The sequence below is a fragment of the Protomyctophum bolini genome (assembly GCF_963924005.1).
Source record: "Protomyctophum bolini genome assembly, chromosome: 4".
NCBI classification, from domain to species: Eukaryota; Metazoa; Chordata; class Actinopteri; order Myctophiformes; family Myctophidae; genus Protomyctophum; species Protomyctophum bolini.
Window position 1 is genome coordinate 41,619,330 of NC_137865.1, and position 21,635 is coordinate 41,640,964.

The 21,635-nt window shown below is 43.8% G+C and overlaps 1 protein-coding gene across 1 annotated transcript in view; it reads left to right on the plus strand.

The window, feature by feature from the left end:
- Positions 1-2,520: 2,520 nt before the first annotated feature.
- The window catches only part of asz1 (ankyrin repeat, SAM and basic leucine zipper domain containing 1), a gene marked incomplete at both ends in the record, with an annotated part of 29,044 nt that continues 9,929 nt past the window's right edge, over positions 2,521-21,635 (plus strand). The window contains 9 exons of the mRNA XM_080762225.1: positions 2,521-2,616; positions 2,908-3,004; positions 3,584-3,706; positions 7,991-8,102; positions 18,624-18,735; positions 18,996-19,199; positions 19,459-19,565; positions 20,351-20,423; positions 21,236-21,292. Coding sequence (XP_080618351.1) covers positions 2,521-2,616; positions 2,908-3,004; positions 3,584-3,706; positions 7,991-8,102; positions 18,624-18,735; positions 18,996-19,199; positions 19,459-19,565; positions 20,351-20,423; positions 21,236-21,292 — 981 coding nt within the window. The remainder of the gene's footprint in view (positions 2,617-2,907; positions 3,005-3,583; positions 3,707-7,990; positions 8,103-18,623; positions 18,736-18,995; positions 19,200-19,458; positions 19,566-20,350; positions 20,424-21,235; positions 21,293-21,635) is intronic.

A 21,635-nucleotide genomic window follows, 5' to 3' on the forward strand; every position in this document is an offset into this window, starting at 1 on the left:
CTAAAAATGGGCCGGAGCTTTAAGTGCTTGCGTGCATGTGGCCAGATCCAAGTACTGTTATAGTCCCTTTACCCGGCCTGGACAGGGAAGAGAAGAGTGACCTCTGTTGGCCTTTCATCAAAGCCATCCTGTGCATAATAGTAGGCTAGTAATAGTGAAAATAGCTTATCTACAAACTCGTGTCACATAATTCGGCATATTCTTGATTTAAAAATAAATAAATAAATTGTGTAACTTTATACTATTCACTATGCAGTAGCCAAATTATTGCACAGCAGCCTAGTGGACCAAAATTACCAGTTATTCTTATACCATTTGTCATTGTATAAGATTCGTATAAAAGAAAGGAAAGAATGTTGAAATGATAGGCCTACTGTTTCTCATTTTGTTAATGCTCCAATGAAACTCCCTTAAGAATTCCAAGGGGTCCCGACTCGACCCCCTACTTTGACATTCACTGACCTCGGGGCACTGGTGGAGGATTTGAAGGTGAATGACAAAAATGCTTTGTTGCTCTAGATATAGGGACACACCCCCCCCCTGCTACAGTCAGCACCTCAATAACATGAACTGCTTAAAAGAGATTGTGTAAGGGAAATTGGTCAGGGAGATCCACATTTGATACAAAAAAACAGTACCCCCATCATTCATCACACATTCACAGACAGAGACACAAAGGAGAAAGAGATGGTGTCAGACAGACAAACAATTTCCAACTGTATAGCCTACCGAGATATGACAGGACATCTGGAGGATGGTAGGCTATATCGCTGTCGCCGTTTGTTCCTGGGGTGTAAAATAGAAAACAGACAAATACTGTGATATGGAGGACATTTAGCATTTTCCTGTACATGTAAACATTGTCAATAAACATATAAAAAGAAAGGCATAATAGTCTGGCAAACGATTTAAAGTGGCTATAGGGAAATTGAGAATAATTGACTAAAGTAGCCTAAAGTACAGGAATTTATTTTCTATACATTAATTTACACATTGCCCCATTTGGCAATTTACACATTACTTTACATGAAACAAAGTAATGTGTATGTATGTGTATTGTAATGTGTATTGGACCACCCTCCATCAACCAGTGTTCCAATATGCACCAGTGGGGGTGCCTTGAGGGGGTTCCAGGTGGTCCCCATCTAAATGATGGAGAGTTAAAAATTGGTAACCATATGGACCCTGGTCTCTAAATGTGATGATGAATTGAACATGGTGGACCCTATTGTAAACAAGTGTAATGCTTGATGGTGTCATCCACAGTTAACAGTTTTGTATCGAGTTGTGCTTGAAATGTACTGTAATTCTCCAATCTGTTAATAAATACTTCAATCAATCAATCAAGCATCTTGAACATCAGCATTACTAATTTACAAAAAGTCTACACAATTGAGAATGTAGAAGAATTGTTATTGATCAACGTTTGCCTGTATCTCTCCTAATGGTAGCCTTAACATCAATACAAGCAGGCAAATTGTGGACAAAATCTTATCCAACGACAACAAAATATTCTAAGTTTTGGGTGAATTGGGTCTGAGAGGCAAAATCTCATCAAAAGGTGATCCGTGGTTTAAATAGCCTTAGATGGTGGTCGTGGTCGAAACCACTGCTTTACCTGAAACACTTTAGGCTGTGTAGCTCTGGTCAGGGCAGAATCATAGAAGCATTAGGCTATGGACCATAGCAAGGCTTTGTGGCGCAACGGTAGCGCGTCTGACTCCAGATCAGAAGGTTGCGTGTTCAAATCACGTCAGGGTCAAATGTTTTTTTTATTAATTGAATATGGTGAGCCCTAACGTAAACAAGAGTAATGCTTTATCATGGTGTCATCCACTCATATCCTGGCTAATAAGCCAGCTGCCAACGGCTGATTCGGTCTGGCTTATTAGCCAGGCTAGTCCACTCACAGTTAACAGTTTTTGTATTGAGTTGTATTTGAAATGTAGCCCACTGTAATTCTGCAAACTGTTAATAAATCAATCAATCAATCAATCAAAAACACCGCAGTGCATTAGGATTAGGAAAGAGTATATAGGCTACTACAGTGGTTTCATTTCAATGCACTGTCAACAACTAACCTCGCGTCATGAAATCTGCAGGCTTTCCACTGTCAACTCGCGCACCTGCCATGATAATTAACGGAGTCACAAAACCAGTTACACCGAAACAAGTAACCCATCGAATTCGGTGGCGATTAACGTGATATTGGTTCACACTTCTGATTGCATTTGCCAACACGTTTCAGCTCAGACCTATTTTCTACAGTCTATGGTTCAGAGTGACCAATGAGAAAATGAAAAGACAAAAAATACATTGTCAAAAAAAACCCCACACAATTTCCTGCTATTCTGATGATGCCACGACTCGCCTGACTGAGTTTACAATTTACAGGGACCTGGGAATTTGCAAGAAATTGCAAAACAGCGACCTCTCGAGTCACCGAATTGCATAGGTTCCAATTTAACTGTTAAATTAAAAGTGTGCCTGAACAATTATTTCCCAAACAGAGTTTCCAGGATGAGCAGCAGACTTGATAATGCGTTCCCCGGCGGAGATGAAAGCGACTTCAGCGACGAGGAGTGGGATATTTCGGTGCCAAAGTCCAAAACTCGTGTATGTGTTTCAATTATGTTTCAATTATATTTTTAATTGTAGCCTGTCATGAAGTATAATTACGGCCCTGCTGAACCAGAATTCTCCTAGCAGTTTATTAGCACTAGGCCATTCGCGGTGGCTGAGCCTTTTTGTGCAGCAGCCAGCTGATATTCAATGAAATGTGTATTATAGTGAGCCTGTAAAACAGGCTGCTGCGATACATATTGGAGTTTTTGTAGGTTATATGCTCCGTCGTACGACGGTGTCGCCTAAAAATACTGTTAACTTGTGCGCCCCCACCCCCTACAGGGAAATGTCGTGCCAGTTGCAGAAGACGACTTATCCAGATTGAAAAGAGCCATTGCTGATGGAAATGTTCAAGCTGTGGAAGAGCTGTTGGAAAATGGTAGGCTTGTTGGCTGGTACAGAAGTGAAGAATGGCATCATTCATGGCACCTAGGCTATATGTACTGTAACTTTGCCCTGTGTTGTTTACATCAGTGGTCCCCAAAGTGGGGTCCGGGGACCCCCAGGGGTCCTTGAGGGAGTTCCAGGGGGTACCCACTAGCTAAATGATAGTTTGGAACCAAATGGACCCATTTGTACACTCTCAGAGTTAAATTAACATTGATTTTACAATATAGATTGGGTTCCCAGAGATAGAAAAGCCATTAAATGGGGGTCCGTAACGTAGACTAATGCATGTCAAACTGGGGGGTCCTTGAAATTAAACTGGGGGGGTCCTTGACATGAAATAGTTTGGGAACCACTGGTTTACATAACAAAACACTTTATCATTCATTTTTGTACAAATCTCATTTCCCTCTAGTCCCTTTTCATATCCACGTTGAGAACCACTGAATAAGTGCATAAAAATGGGAGAATTGATTGTGTATGCCAAATACTACTCCCACAAAAGATGCACAATACGGTGTAGATACACTGACCAACAGCATTAACCGTTTGTTGTTGTTGACTTGGACAGGTATGGATTTGGAGACCAAGGTTGGTCTAGAGTGGACTCCACTGATGTGTTCCCTCCATGCGGCGAACTTTGACCTGGCCAAGCTGCTGTTGGACCGAGGAGCCAACTCTAACTTCAGCAAAAGTGAGATTAAATGATCAAATCCCCAATGATGGGGGGCCTTAGGCGCGATTCATACTCCTATTTTAGAGCCGAATAAAAGTCGGTTCGGCGCTGTAGAGCCTACAATGTGACGTCATTTGAGGTTCGGGGGGGGGCGGGTACCGTCCTAAAGTCGTCTCTTCGGTGCTACTGAACATTTGACGAGCCAAAATCATTTCGGCACTACAGCGCAGAAACAGCGGTAAAATAGGAGTATGACTCGGCCCTTAGAGTATATAGCCTATATATATATATATTATATATATAATACCGGGGCGGCGGTGGCTCAGGGGTAGAGTGCCTGGATGGGAACCGCAAGGTTGCCAGTTCAAACCCGGGCTCCCCCAGAGTTACTGTCGAAGTGTCCTTGAGCAAGACACTGAACCCCTAATTGCTCCCGATGTGCTAGTTGGTGCCTTGCATGGTTTCCGCTGCCATCGGTGTATGAATGGGTGAATGTAATGCACAATCTATGTAAAGCGCCTTGGATAAAGGCGCTATATAAATGCACCATTTACCATTTACCATACCCATTATATATAGTGGGTTGCTCACCCACCGAACGAGTACCATGGGTGTGTGAGTGACCGTGTAATGAACGAGCGCGCGTTCACGTATGGCCCAATGTCATGTCAATTTATTTTTTATTAAATTAGTTAATATCACAGGCAGACTCTTCACATACTAGAGCATGTCTGAAATAAGTGTCAGAGCTGAAATCGACATGTAAATATGAAATAAATGCCCAAACATGTAGCTATAGGTGTAATGTTAGAGACCACAGAAGTGAACCTTTCAAGCCTGTTTTCTCAACTCGCTGTTTTCTGCAAGACATTACTCTATAAGCCATATCTCCAAAACTGGTCGGTCAAACTGAACAACCAATTGTCAATGTATGTATGAAATTAAGACCGTCCTTAAAATATATATTTTAAGGACAAGGACTTGAAAAGCAATATTGCTTTTCATATCCACCCACCCAGCGGCTATACGGTAAAATCTGTATAAATGTTTTTTCTTTTGAAAGGAAAATGCATGTGGTTTGCAAGGCTAGTATAAATGTAACCATTTGGTTCAATTAGAATTTGACCGTGTGCAAATGAGTGAGGGATACAGGTAGATGCGGTGACACGGGCACGAGACTTTAATAGAACCTTGGATAATTATGCAACGACCGTATCACATTGGATCCTTCCAGGGACTGATATCGCATCAAACGGCCATATCTACCGGTAATCCTCCGCCAGTCCCCATTGCATTGTGGGTTGCGCTCCACTCCCTCCTCTTGGTCGACACTCGACACAACCTTCTTTCAATTTCCTCACCTGCCGCGGCCAAAGTTCCGCGGACCAATCGGGTGTCACGACGCTACGCCTCATCTGCCATTACTTAATGTCGATGACGTCAAAGAGGAACTCGCTCAAAAGAATGCCGCTAATCCGCCGGTTTGTTTTCAGTTGACCGGCCGCCCCCAAATCCACCCACACACACATACACTCACACAGGACACACAGTCTCACTCACAGCTGTGAAATTGAATTCATCTGTTGTGTTGGACCCAGTTAACGTAAGGACTGGGAGCATGCAGAGGAGATAAGGCCTGAGTCTGTTCACTATACCACATTATAATTAACCCTGCCCACATGCATGCGTGGCAGCGTATTGTAATTACTTCTGTGGTGTGTGTGTGTGTGTGCATGTGTCTGTTTGAACAAAACTCGAGAATAGATGAGGAAACCTTTCATGACAATGTGTGTGAATGATTAGTAGCAGAGATTAAAATAGGGTGCATTTTTGGCATCCCAAAATGCAGTTTCACGCAATAAAACAATGACCTCTGCATCCACAGGATGCACTACTGTACTCGGCATGTACAGTAATGTTGTTGAAGTGTGACTCATAAAATGATTCATCTAAAAGACCATCCCTGCATCCCGGGACTCATTACATTGAAAACCTATTTACATCACTGAGTAGGCTGACCCAAAGTGGTGATTATCTTTTTGGACTCAAAAAGCCCAAACTCCTTTTTGGACTCAAGCAGCCCAAACTCTAGAAGTTTTACTGCTAAACCCGAGTTTCCCGACTTAATTGATAGTTATATATATAATATAATAATATATTATATTTGTTTTATTGGGCGATTTTGATAACATACAAGCTTTTCCGCAGCTACCTTGTGACACGTCACACGTTTTTCGATGTGACTGGAAGAAAAACCAAGTGACGCTCGCGTTCTGAGGGCTGCTGGTTAATAGAGTCTCCAATGGAATGTTATGGAGAATAGTGGCAGGCTGCGAGCGGCTGTGTTTTTCTTCCTTGTTGTCACTGGCGATTGTGGAATATTCTCCGACATTAGGACATTCGCGCAATGGAGCTACGTTCACGATCGGGTGATTCTTCAAAGGTTAGAGGAAAAACACGGGCAGTGAAGCGAGTTTTATCAATGATTTAATCCGGCAATAAATGTGGTAATATAAATAAATATATTAAATCAAGATTTTTCCCAATTCATGAGAACATGTTACACTTTTAGACACAACATTGGTAATCGGCGGTCAAGGGCTCGCCAAAGTCGAGATCAGCATCGAACCCAATAACCTCATGGCGTCGTTTTTTTGTTTTTTGGTGCTCTACTTGCATCTCTGGCTGACTGCATACACACATGGTGTCCCCTTCTTCTGGAGCTGGAGGCTGGCGAAGGAAACGATTAAGCGGCAGAGCAGCATTCAGTCACTTCCTAATCGTGTTGTGCAGCAGAGCTCTGAGGCTGAGTCTGGGGGGCTGAGTGGAGGAATGCATGAGTGATTGATAAGATACACACAACAACACCAGACTGTCGTCATTGTTCTACGCGAGGGTGGCCATGTTTGTTTACCTCCGGCCGCCCACCACACAAACCAACTCTGTTAAACACACACACACACACACACACGTGCGCGCGCGCGCACACACACACACACACACACACACACACACACACACACACACAGTGTGACACACGTAGGCTAGACGCAGACACATATGCAAAAACCTTCAGATGTAGACACAGGAACATGTTAATGTAAGCCAACACATAGATACAGTAAGTACTTACAAGACACGTAAGTACAGTAAGCTGTGCACACACAATACGTGCACACACACACACACACACACACACACACACACACACACACACACACACACACACACACACACGTACTACTTACTTACTGTAACCCACATGCACGTGTGCGCATGCACACGTTTGGGAATTTGGTCACTGCTGCCGTAACGAAACTGCAATTAAGCGGTTAGACATCTCTCTTATCAGCGTCCTGATAAGAAGGGTATACTTTCTGTGATGTCGGTCAGCTCCAAAAACCACCACAGTTCCTTCCCAGCCCAGCGTCGTCAACAGGACTCCAGATCCATCCAGATTACTGACTGTTCTTTGCTTTAAGGTGATGTCACACCCAGCCCTCTCATTACAAAAAAAACTGGTATTTTCTCTATCCTGGGATAGCATAGTGTTGAAGGCCACATTATACCACAGGTTCGTTTCGAGGAAGCAATCTGATTGGTTGAAGCAGCCTTCTATAGCCGTGGGTTAAACCAGCACCATTCACCACCTAATCAAAACAAATAATTCAGCTGCTCTGTTCTCCCAGAGCGCTAGCAAACTCGGTGGCTAGGCTAGCTAGTTTATTGGGAAATTTGTAGTCATGGTGACTACATCTGTCATTAAAAAGATATATTTTTCTTTCTTTCTTAGTTTTAAGGGTAACTGTTGTATAATTGCAATATTACACTCGAGGGTGTAGTTTAACGTGATTATTGCCACGACAGTGATGCGGTTCGTCTCGTTCCACAAGCATCATGTTAATGGGTGTGGGTTAATCACGTTAACCCACACCCTCTCGTGTAATATTGCTTAATTCAATCTGTATCTGGGGCGTTGGGGTCCAGTCCCTCAAGGAAAAGTCTGGTGAAAGACAGGTGGTGAAAATTAGCACTAACATACTGTAAGCAATGCATCTACAACTTGTACTTATTGTGCAAGGAGCAATGTGATGACGTCCATATCAAATAAATGAATATAAACGCAGTCCTAACCTCTGGTTGTCCTAATAAATGTCCACAGACGGGTACACGGTGCTCATGGCTGCCTGCACGTCATCGGTCCTAACCTCTGGTTGTCCTAATGTCCACAGACGGGTACACGGTGCTCATGGCTGCCTGCACGTCATCGGTCCTAACCTCTGGTTGTCCTAATGTCCACAGACGGGTACACGGTGCTCATGGCTGCCTGCACGGCGTCGGCCGGCGAGGACAAGATTGCCCGCTGTGTGGAGCTGCTGCTGTCCAGGAACGCAGATCCCAATTTACGGAACAGGTGAGTGCTGAAAGGCAGAATTGGGTCATTATTCATCAGCAAGGAATGGCTATATATTAAGACTACAACTAGAAAAGTGGGTTCCTCTGAGCACAGGTCTCTGTCTTTCTGGCCGGGTTGCCTAGCCAGGACCCTCACATTTTGGAAGGCAGTTGTAGCCACATTGGCTCTATGCACACACGCCATTTTGGAAAGAACTTGGGCCCCTTCTGTACTTCCTTCACAGGTATATTGCCGATGATACTAATGAAGGCTCTGTTCCATTCTGGTCAGACAGAGTCAGGGTGCTGCTATTGTGCTCACTGGAAACACTGTGCTCCAACTGCAGTGGGTCTCAAAGTGTCGTTGAGTGGGTTCCAAATGACCTCGTACGGGTGTGTAACTCTCAAAACAAGAGCTGGGAATGAAATGTGTACATTTAAAATAATAATAATCACACTTGTACATTCATTATTACGTTTCTTAACCCATTTTGGGCAGGAACTCTTTTTGGTGTTTTAAGCATTATGTTATGCTTTAGCTATTGAAAAATAGCAGATCTACAAGCTCATAGCGCTACAAGCTTGTAGGTCTGCTATTTTTTGAAAAATCGTGAAAATGTGGCACAAATCTTTGAATATATATATATATATATATATATTCTTTCAAAAAGCGAAGGTTTTTTACTAAAATCTTTGCTTCTGGGGGGTTTCTCCTAGAACAACATATGTTGGGGGGTCGGCGGCCAAATACATATAATTCTGGAGGTCCTTGAAATAGTTTGAGAACCACTGACTTAGAAACAGGGTTTTTCAGAAAACTGTCATGATTTAGAAGACATGTTGTAGAATCTGTCTCGGTCAAAATGATCCTAATCATGTCTGCTCGTCGGTGGTGTCGCAGTGGGAACACATCTTCACGCTGGCGCAAATTGTTCCAAGAACATGTTGAACTCTGGGGCAGTAATAATTAGTTTTGCCGAAAGGAAAGCAGAGTGATCCACTTTTTAACATGCATCAAATCGATGAATGTGCTGTACTGTGTGCGTCCACTTTAAAAGCGCATCCATGATGGTAGTCATAGCCAAATGGAATCTGACTGATACATCTTAACCACATGACTCCAGAGATTACGTGTAACGATTTGTGAGCTTAGTTTGGACAGAATTTGTGAGTAGTTGAAAAACGTGTGCTAAAAAAAATGGCGGAAAATGTTCAAATGCCGTATCATATTTCCCATGATGGTTTCCATTATGTTCGGCAGCCATGTGGTTTCATTGTTCACCACGGCGCTACATACGGTGTGTGTGTATATTTTGGCCGTTTTGGTTGGAACTTGGAACGTCCTGTTATGGCATGTGAATGCACTGTACAGGCTGGTATCAGACAGGCAGACAAATAAACACGCTGTGGAGTTTACAGAGGGTGGGTGGACTGGAATCACTGCAAGGCCTCTCTTTACTGGGGCTGCGTTTCTCCTAGTAAGATTATAATGTTGAACATCTTCATAGGTTTTGACATTGTCGTGAATATTCTGTGACTACTTAAAGGAGAATTCCATACTAGAAAGCTTTCTTACCTTTAGTTTTATTTGTATAGTACCAAAGAGGTCCAGGTGTTATTTTGTGAAAAAGCGCATTATTGGCCATTTCCCCTACCATAAGCCCTCAATGAATTGCATTGAATTGAATGGGGCTATGGGGTGTCGCTTATTTCCATCGCTCAAAAATCTTTTTTTTATATATCCTCTTCATAATGTAAATAGTATCCTAAGCGGCACACTTTACTACTTATTTAGATGGAATGGAAGCCAATTAGCACAAAAACCCAACCCCCATTGAGGGCTTATGGTAAGGGCAATGGCCAATAATGCACTTTTGCACAAAATAACACCTGGACCTCTTTGGTGGGGACGTAACAACTACAAATAAAGGTAAGAAAGCCTTGTAGTATGGAATTCTCTAATAGGTAAGTAAATAAAAAGCCACGGACGACTACTCGTTTTATCAAATAGCAAGGTTGAGATTACGCGCTAGATTACCGTATATTAGCGTCTCCGTGTCTAGGCGGTAAACCGGAAGTGGTTGGTTCCGTCGATAAAAATCGGTTCCCCCTCATTGACTTGGAACGGTCGGTGACCCGAGATCTTGCCACCCTTTTTATCTCGTATTCTAATCCCAGAGTCCGATTCTAATCGGAACGAGCTTTATTTGCGGCCGATTCCGGTCGTGTCACAGTTTAAAAATAATCATGCCTCGGGTGGTCCGCGATACTCCTGCCAATGGATTGCGTGTGATGTGTGAGCTAACGTCCTGGGGTAATTTTTGCCTCAAGCACAAACGCTCAGAATAGAAAGACATCGGCAGGGGCATGATAATTAATTAATTAATGAATGGATTACATGGCAGGCAAATGTGGAGGAAAATACTTGTAAATAATGGCATACAAATGAAGAGATTTGAATACATACAGTGTTTTGGTCTCACACACTTTTAATTGTGAGTAAGTTGTAAGAGCTGGGCCCTCTATTGACGTCTGCAGATGTTGTCAGGCCATACACTCATACTGCCTGACCACACACACACACACACACACACACACACACACACAGTGGTGGTAGGAAATTGATTGTTTCCTCTCTAGACAAAATATTTGAAGAACCGTTAACGAGAGGCAGCGGTGGATATGGGACGAGGTGTGTGTGTGTGTGTGTGTGTGTGTGTGTGTGTGTGTGGGGGGGGGGGGGGTGTAAGTGTGTGTGTGTGTGTGTGTGTGGGGGGGGGGGGGGGGTGTAAGTGTGTGTGTGTGTGTGTGTGTGTGTGTGTGTGTGTGTGTGTGTGTGGGGAGGGGGGAGGCGTGCCATACGATCGTGGCAGTCAGATGAGAGCAAAGGAGGACAGGACTGGACAGAGGTGAATGTGGGCTCACAGAACAAACCCACTCACTCCAAGTCCATTTTACGTATGCGTATCAAACCAGCCCTTAATTAACAGCAGCCGCGTGTCTCTCCAGCCCAGCGGAAGCGAGCGCTCCCTCCGTTTTGTTCTTGATACTATAAATCGTTGTGTCATATTTTGCTTTGCAGTCGCTACTGTACATGTGCAACTATATTCATCAGATTGTAAGGGAAGAGAGATGGCTCACTCCTCTTTACTTAGAAAAACTATGGTTAAAGGGACACTTCACCCTTTTTGCAAAAAAATATATGTTAATGACGTTTAGAAGCTTTAGATCACTTTCCTGGGGGTATTTATGTGTGTAATATGTGGTTTTAGATATTTTAGATTGTAGCAGTGAGCCTGTTGGCTCTGATGTCATGGACACTGGTCTCACTACCTTCCTGGACTACAATTCCCATAATTATTTGGTGCACTGCTCCTCCTTGTGGATAGGGGGGAGAGCTGTCTTACTGAGACAACATGTAGTCCAGGAAGGAAGTGAGCCCAGTGTCCATGACATCAGAGACAACAGGCTCACTGCTACAATCTAAAATATCTAAAACCACATATTACACACATAAAGACCCCCAGGAAAGTGTTCTAAAGCTTCTAAACGTCATTAACATATATTTTTTTGCAAAAAGGGTGAAGTGTCCCTTTAAGTTAACCTAGTGATTAGTTGCCGATTCGATTAAGCGATTATTACATTAGTTGACAACTAATTGAATAATCGATTCGATTACGATTAACCGTCGCAACCCTAGTGAGTATTTATATTTAAACAGTGTAGTCAATTCAGGGTCGGAGGTTTAAAATAATGCCAGTGTTGTTTAAAGATTGCGTGTGGTTACCCCGAAAACATCTTCTTTTCAGAAGCTCAGAACGAGGCTTATTTAAAGCTAATTGTGTATGCGTGTCAGTACACTCAATTGAATGACCTCTCTGAACAAACTCGCCTGTAAAACGGACTAATTGGTAAAGACTTAATAAGAGCGGGGGGTGGTTACTGGTGGCCAATAATGAAGTATTACGATCTGTTTCTTCACTCGGTGAGCTTGTAGATCTGCTATTTCTCAATAGCTTAAGTAGAACAGAATGCTTGTCTTCTCTTTTTAAATAAGACTCGTTCTGAGTTATTTTCAAAAGCTCAGAACGAGTCTTATTTAAAGCTAATGTGTATGCTTTCTCAGTACACTCAATTGACTGTACTGTACTGTACTGTACTGTACTGTACTGTACTGTACTGTACTGTACTGTACTGTACAATAAAATCCCCCGTAGAGGAACGAATTGGTCTCAGTCTGTAAAACGGACTAATGGGTAAAGACGGGGGTTTTACGATCTGTTTCTTTCTGATAGAGGGTCATAGACGGGTTACCTTCATTCACCATTATCCACATATCTAGGAAGTGTACCTTTGATTGGCTATATTCCATATTAGTGAATGAGATTATTGAATTGAAATCTTTGATACTTGTTAGGAATTTCTTTCGGTGAACAGCAGAGTACAGTTACCACAGCTGCCATGGACGGCGCTATATATATATATATATATATATATATATATATATATATATATATAAAAAAAAAATCCTACAGATGGTAGTGGCCGCCTAGTGAGCGCAACGTTTTGTGAGCTATCTTTGAACGTTTTTGAAATTAGTCACTCCAGGTTGAAAGTCGTGAAACATACGCTGATAAAGCTATGCTGATACTGGTATGAAAAATCAAAGCAACTCCATTTTCTGTCTTTTGAAAGGATAAAAATTCTTCAAGATTGATCTGATCCAGGAAACATTCCTGAGATGATAAAAACTAGTGTGAATGAGTTTGCTCTCAGAGCTGGCTGGAAACAAATAAGACACTCAAAAGTTATTTTTGGCAACGGATTTGAGTCCAATCTCCAATGCCAAAACATTGCCTTAGTTTAGTTTAGTTTAGTCACACAGTCACACAGTGGTGACCAGTGAAAATAGCAGATCTACAAGCTCACAACGCGCCGTGCTGCGACGCATTGTGAGCTTGTAGATCTGCTATTTTCAGCAAGTGTAAAATCTGTCATTATGACGGCATCAAGGCCCGCCAAAATACATGTTAGTCGACTAAATCAAACTGTAGATTTAGGCAGTGTCGGTAGGCCAATCACAGGCAGGCGGGGCGTTACCATGCCTCAGCCATGCCTATGCTCTGACACAAACGAGATTCACGTCCCCTTCAGATGTGCGTAGACTCTGTGAAGCAGGTGGATGATTGCATCCAGCTCCACCCAGAGCCTGAGGGGAGTATGGCAGCAGATGAGTGCCCAGCCGGGTGGGATAAGGGTGCTGAGGGGTGGCCCTACAACAAGGGCCCCCTGGGGACATCGAGTGGGATAAGGGTTCTGAGGGGTGGCCCTACCCAGGGGCCCCCTGGGGACATCGAGTCAAACCTATTGAAGAAGAGGTTCAACGTGGCTGTGACTTTGCCACCACGGCTCAAGGCCGAAGCCTTGCATGTGAGCAGTAATTTTCCTCATCTCCTCCCATTCAGTCCATCCTTTGGTAATGTTACGTTCAGGTTTGCCCTCTGTCTTCTCCTTCCTCCTCGGCATCTCTTTTCAGATCTTTAGTCCCAGCTTTAGCCCTCTCAGTCTGGACATGAAGGCTCCCTGCTTTATGTTCAAACAAACCTAAATCCCTGCCTCTTGGCCTTGTGGAGATAAAAAACAGAAATAAAGCCTTGTTAATGCACAGCTTGTTGTTGGGAGGAGGGGGTCCTGGTGGTAGGGCAGAACACTGTCCCCGCATCACCTGATGGGAGTCTGTCCTCACCAGCACCTGATGTAGTCTAGACTGTAACCTAATGACGGTGACCATCAGATATACTGCATGGACAATCTGGAATACTTTGCACTCTAGTCTGGAAACACTATATAGGGTTGTTGGCCTTCCCTAGAAGATATAAGTGCGTATTTGTGCAAGGACATTTCATCCTACTGTATATACAGTATAATGCTGCCACGGGGAAGGCTTGGAAGCATATTCAAGGAAAGTGGGGTTTGGGTAACGACAAGTTTCAGACGGGGAGCGACTGACGCGCCTCTCATTTCATTTAATTTTCAATGAGAGGCGTGCGTTTGTTTTGGGCGTGCGGAGAAGTTGAGGGGCGATTACGCAATTCGGTCCCGTGCAATTGTCCCACGTGTGCTAGTTTCGTGCATATACGCCCGCGGGCTACTAGACCTGGATTGGGGTGAGCTCTTTTTTTAACTGATTCGGGACGGAAACCTTTTTTTTGTGTTTTAAGCATTATGTTATACTTTAGCTACTGAAAAAAGAGCAGATCTACAAGCTCATAGCACGGCACCGAGTGCCGCGCTATGAGCTTGTAAATCTGCTATTTTTGAAAAGAATAGCAGCTAACATTTTTAACTCAAACCGTTTACTGCCTTTAAACCCCTTGGGTTGCATATCTTGACGCAAGCATCTGATGCCTTCTACTTTCTTTCTAGGTGCCCTTTACTTATTTAACGGACACACGGAACGCGCTGACACGTCTTTCAGAGCACGCTTCTATTTTGGAGAGTTTACATGTGACACACCACCAAACCATGTGGATTAACCGTGTATATCTGACCTCAGTACTTCAAACCTGTGTTGCAGTGTGTGTATGTCAACCATGTTCTTAAATTAAATGGATTAAGGGCTGACTGCACAGATCCTGGAAAAATAAAAGATTAGTCTTTGAAATCTTTGAAACTACCATGGGCACAATATGATAAAAAAAAATCACACTCATGTTAAGTGAGGGGTGCCTCACTGCTGGCCAGCCGGGGCGCCTGATGGAGGGGAAAGGAACTGGTCGGCATAACGTGTTCCTTCCACGAGCTATGTTCGGCCGGGGAACCCCCCCTCCCCCCCGTCGGGTGAAAAGAAGCAGCTTGGACTCCTCATGCATAGAAGGAAGCATGATGTCAATCCGCTGCCCCCCCCCCAGGTTGGCAGAGAAAGTGTAGCGCCCAGGATTACATTAGATAATTGACACTGGGTGATAAATCGATAAAATCGTGGGATAAAAATAAAAACACTTATAATAACATACATTACTGGTATCAGTGGTATGTGCACCATTTTCTATGCAAAAATATAGCAATATAACCAAAGGAAACACGCCCATATGAGCACATACATTGTGTCTGTGTCTGCTCTGCAGTTTCCTCACTGTAAGGTGAAATAGGTGTTTGATCTCCCAAGGTCTTTGGTCGTCACTGTGACGCCATGAGCTTTGTTTATTCTGGATTATCTGGGTATTGATACGCTGTCTGCTTGGGAATGTAACACACACACACACACACACACACACACACACACACACACACACACGTAGGCCTACACACACACACACTGACACACACACATGTAGGCCTACACACACACACACGCACGCACACACACACACACACACAGTTGTATGCAGTGGTGTTTTTGGCAGCAATAGTCTCTTGAATAGTTTTTATTTGGTAACTAAATATCATAAGATTTTAGTCGACTAAATCTACAGTTGATTTAGTAGACTAAAATGTATTTTGGCGGGCCTTGATGCCGTCGTAATGACTGATTTTTACACATGCTGAAAATAGCCGATCTACAAGCTCACAATGCGTTGCGACGCGTTGTGCAACCAAGTGTGAAATTAATTATACTGGATCTCGCCACTAGTCCCTTCCTAACATTTTGGTCTAGTTTTTATTTGTTGACAAATTGACAATATATTTAGTCTTAGTTTTAGTCATCATAGCTTAGTTTTTATTTGGTTTCCAATTTCCATTTAGCTTTCCGTCAGTGAAAAAAGGCAGTCGACGCGACGGACATTTTTCGTCTTAGTTTTAGTCGATGAAATCGTATGGTGTGATTGACGACTGTGAAAGCAGCCCCTGGGAGGGAAGCTGCAGTAATATGACAGTGCAGTAAAACACCTGAACGATGCCATGTGCTTAACGAGGAGGAAGTTTACACAGGGTGCAGAGTCATCTTGGGAAGAAGGAACTAATGGGTGTGTATACACGTCACAGGCTTATAGTTCCGTGTGGACATTGATTGAATTATTGTTGTACCTTCGTAGTTCGTAGTACTAGGTGCTATGATTCATCACGTGTTGTTGACGTAATCCTCGAGACTGCTCGTTCTCACTGTCAATCAACCTAAAAAAATCACACCTGTGTGAAGTAAGTGGTGCAACTCCGTGTGGGGGTCCACGGGGGGTTCCCCGGAACATCCAGACCCCCAGGAACGCGCCCAGGGGGCCGGGCCAGGTCTGGCGAGCTGCCCACGTCTGAAACGGTTGAGAAATGACAGTTACCGTGTGATAGAGGGGTCAAAGTTGAACGAAAGTTGCGCTAATATTTTTGAAATAGGTCAACAATACAAATGACGCTAGTTTTGTGAATTAATTTACTTTAAATGCGTGGCCCCCCCAGTGCCCCGACCACAAAATGACCAGAACTACTTCATAATCACCAAAACCAGAACAGAACTCCCACCACGGGCCTCGGGCAATCAATTAATAAATACAGTTGCAAGTTGCAACCAATATATTAATGGCAAGTATTTCATACAACCTAATAGCCATTCATAAGTGAAGCACGCACCCCCCCCCCCTCCCCCTCCCCCTCCCCCCACTCTCTTCCTCTGTGCTGCTCTCTCCATATCTGTGATGATTCACACACACACACACGCGCGCGCGCACACACACACACACACACACACACACACACACACACACACACACACACACACACACACACACACACACACACACACACACACACACACACACACACACACACACACACACACACACACACACACACACACACACACACACACACACACACACACACACACACACACACACACACACACACACACACACACACACACACACACACACACACACACACACACACACACACACACACACACACACACACACACACACACACACACACACACACACACACACACAATTCCTGGGAGGGCATCAGGTGCCCCGTGTGTCAATGGCGTCAGACCATGGGTTGATGGATGGTCTCAGGACTTTCCCACACCTCTACGGGTTGAATGATGGCGTTCTCTGACCCGCCGTTTGAGTCCCAGCGATGTTCACTAGAACTGTTTGATTGGTTATTTACAACACCTGATGACATCACACTGTGAGCAAAGCACATTTTAACCCTAGTTCTAAGCAGAGATGTTATCACCATGAGGGCTAATGCCTGTGTGTGTGTGTGTGCGTGTGTGCGTGCGTGCGTGCGTATGTGCGTGTGTGTGGACAGGAATTTGACATTAAGTAATGAGGTTCCATGTGATGTGTAACAGGCTACAGTCTATTCTCAACTATTAAAGCAGTGTTTCTCGAATCCTGTAAATCCCAAAGGTAATTTCACGTGCCTGGTATTCCAGGTCAAACTAAACCCTGATTAGAAGCTTCCGGTTAACAAAGGATCCAGAGTACATAATGGTTAGAGATACATGGAGGACAGAATAGCTCCATGTATTGCGTTGCGACGCATTGTGAGCTTGTAGATCGGCTATTTTCAAATGGCCGAAATAGGGTTCAAAGTGGTTATGTATGTTTTCTAATCAAAATTAAAATCTCCCAAGTAATCAGTAACTAAAGTTTTCAAATAATTGTAGTGAATTAAAAGTACAAATTTTGGCTCTGAGATGTAGTGGAGTAGAAGTAAAAGTATTGGAATTTGGAAATACTCAAGTAAAGTGCAAATACCTCAAAATGATACTTAAGTACAGTACTTAACTATCTGTCTGTGTCCCTTTTGTGCCCATACTGTACATGGAGATCTCTGTATCTGCCTGTCTGCCTGTGTCAACTATTCCACAATCTCAGAATGCTAAAATAAAATGTAAAGATATTTTAAAATACTTTCGTGAAAGTAAATGGCAGCTTCCTTACTCAGATTTTGGGAGGTGTAGTTCCAGACTCTATATAGTATATAGCGTCTGGAACTACACCTCCTGAAAACATTTTATTTTTGTATTTCCCTTTCTGCTAAGCAACAAGCTATATAATGCTTGGATGATTTTCAGAAAACTCAGGATTTATAGAAGACATTCAGTAGAATCTGGTCTCTCAGTCCTAAATGGTATTAACCCTCATCTTGGTCTGTGTCGCCCTCTAGTGGATCCAAAGTGTTGTTGTCCTGTGCATCATTCTCTCTTATTCCTCTGTCTGCCCTGACTTACGGCCCATGTTCTCATTTCCTCTCCCACTGGTGTAAAGTAACACAAGTACATTTACCCTAATTGTGCTGAATATAAGACTACCGGTATATGTTTGTTTTTTTGTTCCAATGGAAATATCCTAAAAAACGGGGACTAGACTATTTGACATTCAATGTTCTTTTTCCACAAATTAGTTGAAATTAGTTTAATTTAATTAGTTATATTCTTTTTATATGTTACTTTATATATTACTTTTACTTTTGGTAATTTTAATACCATTACTTTTGTACTTCTACTCAAGTACATTTGAGTGCAGTATTGATACATTCCCTCTCCTCTCCTCATATTCTCATCCCCTCCCCTCTCCTCTCCTCTCCTCTCCAGCTGTGGTATGACCTGTCTGATGCTAGTGGCGAGGGACGGCTACAGTAAACTAGTCAACCTGCTGGTAGCCCACGATGCAGATCTCAATGCCCGGGACGACAACGGATGCACGGTCTGTCCTAGTCCTGTCTGTCTGTCTGTCTGTCTCTCTCTATCTCACTCTCTGAACCACTGACATAGAAACATACAGTAGGTTTATCAGAAAACTGTCAAGAGACTTTGCTTTTCTTTTTTTATTTCTTTTTCGAATCGGCCTCAGGTCTTAATGGGTTAAGGACATTCCACGTTCCAGCAGGATGTCCAAATCTTCACAGCTAATTCACTCACTCGAATCCTAATTCTGTCTCTCTTGTTTTGTGTTCCTTCTTCAAGGCCCTGGCCCTGGCGGTGCAGTTTGGTCAGAACGAGGCGGTCCTTAAACTACTCCAGTTGGGAGCAGACAAGAGCATCAAGAACTACGACGACCACAGTCCTTATGAGGTGGCCAAGCTGTACAAGCAGCCAGAGGTACCTTCAGTAGAGCTAGGTTTAGACCACAGTCCCTATGAGGTGGCCAATCTGTACAAGCAGCCAGAGGTACCTTCAGTATAGCTAGGTCTGGACCACAGTCCCTATGAGGTGGCCAATCTGTACAAGCAGCCAGAGGTACCTTCAGTAGAGCTAGGTCTGGACCACAGTCCTTATGAGGTGGCCAAGCTGTACAAGCAGCCAGAGGTACCTTCAGTAGAGCTAGGTCTGGACCTGTGGTTTCTTTTCACCCACACCAGGCAAAGAGAATGACAGAAAGAAAAGGGGGGGAAACTCAAATAAAGACTAAAAGAACGTGTGTTTCCAGATCGCCAAGATCCTGTCCTGTGCACACCAGACCTCCGTCTCCTGCTCCAGTGAAGAGACCCTCTCCAAGTTGATCAAGGGCGACTCTGAGGCGACTTCCGCAGAGAGGTGAGAAAACCTTAGAAACACTTCTCACAGCTCACATTTCTGGGAACGTGGGTGCGTGCACGCTGGAACGCGTCCCCCTAGATTCAAGAGAAGGTGGGGCGGCGGTGGTTCAGGGGTAGAGTGGCTGGATGGTAACCACAAGGTTGCCAGTTCGAACCCCAGGGCTCCCCCAGAGTTAGTGTCGAAGTGTCCTTGAGCAAGACACTGAACCCCTAATTGCTCCTGATGTGTGCTGGTTGGTGCCTTGCATGGTTTCCGCCATAATCGGTGTATGAATGTGTGTGCATCAATTCTAGCCTGGTTAATAAACCAGACAATTCACCCATTCACAATCTATGTAAAGCGCCCTTGGATAAAGCCGATATATAAATGCACCATTTACCTAACCAACCTCGCGTCACCACCAAGACGCACCAAGTACCCAGTGGTCTACGTTTACTGGCGCCTCCCCTATTTTCACACCGTGTCAAGTACCGTGCCGAATTCAAATGGCTACTACTTTGCATAACAACAGCTTTAACTGTTTATACCTGAGCGCACGTATAGCCTATACGGTAAGCATGCACACTTACAGCAGTAGGCTATGGCTCCAGTAGGCTATACTGCTACTGCTGTGTGGTGTTCTGCACACAAGAAGAATGCCTCCTCCTCCATCAAAGAACAGATTAATTCGTCCAAACATGGAACGATAGCGGCAACTCTTTAAACTCTGTGGGAAAGAAGGTTTATGTACAGGGAAAGCCTGTGTGCTCTGCCGGTGGTCTGAACTGTGATCTCCTCCTCAGTACAACCAAGCTTGGTGACATAGAACTTCTCCTGCACGGCCTCAACCTGGAATACCTGGCTGACATCATGAACGTGAGTAGAAAGACACAAACGCAGATATGCACACTGTCCGCATTTATATGCACGTACAGTCAGTCAGTCAGTCAGCCAGAAAAAGGGTTGTCTCCAGGTCTTCACACGTACAAAATGACAGGCCAAACCCTAATGGACAGAGAAACGTTTTTTTATATATATATATATATATATATAGACGTTTAAAAAACTGCTAATCAACATCAACAGCTAACCACTGCAAAACTTTCATTTTTAGACCAGTTTTAACCCATTCTAATAGCCAATAGCCGACTGTTGCTCAGTGGGATGTATAGGGAAAAGGGGAGGGGACACGGTTCAACCAAGGCTAAAATAGTGTTTAAATGGTTAAGACACGTGGATGGGTGACTTACAGTACAGTAGAGTACAGTACTGAACAATCCCAGACATACTACACTGCACAGCTGCATCGTCCTCACGCCACCGTGACAATGACACGCACGTGCACAGAAACACAACAGGCATAGTTTACATATCTGATGCAGCGGCTCGTAGTGGACTCAGTGTGGCTGCCCGGGGGATCGAGTCGAATTAAAACACGGGTCGGCTGAGAGTCTGTAAAGCAGCGTGTGTGTGATTGATGAAGGTTGGGCTGCATGGCGGCGGGCCGAGGACAGATTCGGAGGTTCTCATGCAGGTACAGCTGTACAGGGTGCACGGGTCAGGAATACGCAGCAGGAGTTTTGATTTGGTAAATGCTGAGTGATGTTTTCTCTCTCTCTGTCTCTCTCTCTCTCTCTCCCCTTTTTGCATGCAATTGCATACGCACGCACACACACGCAAACACGCAGGATAATGACATCACCTGGGGCCACCTGCTGACCATGGAGAAGGATGACCTGCAAAAGGTAGGGGGTGACTGGTCCGTCTGTCTGTCCATCCGTCTGTCTGTCTGTCTGCCAGCTGTCTCCCTCTCCACCCGGCTCCACAGTGACCCTGAAAGGATAGAGGCAGCTGATTTAAGATAAGATGGTTCACCTGAAATAGCTTTGTGTCATTGTACTTGGCACTGTTGGTACAGGCTATTATATGCCATAACTTAAAGTTCATTTATGTTTATCTAAACATATAAAATATAAGCAAAAGATGTTCGGTAAGGCACTGACAAATTCTAGACTATTTTATTAGTTAATTTATATGTTTAGATAAACATAAATTAACTTTAAGTTATGGCACAGCTTCACGGCTGCT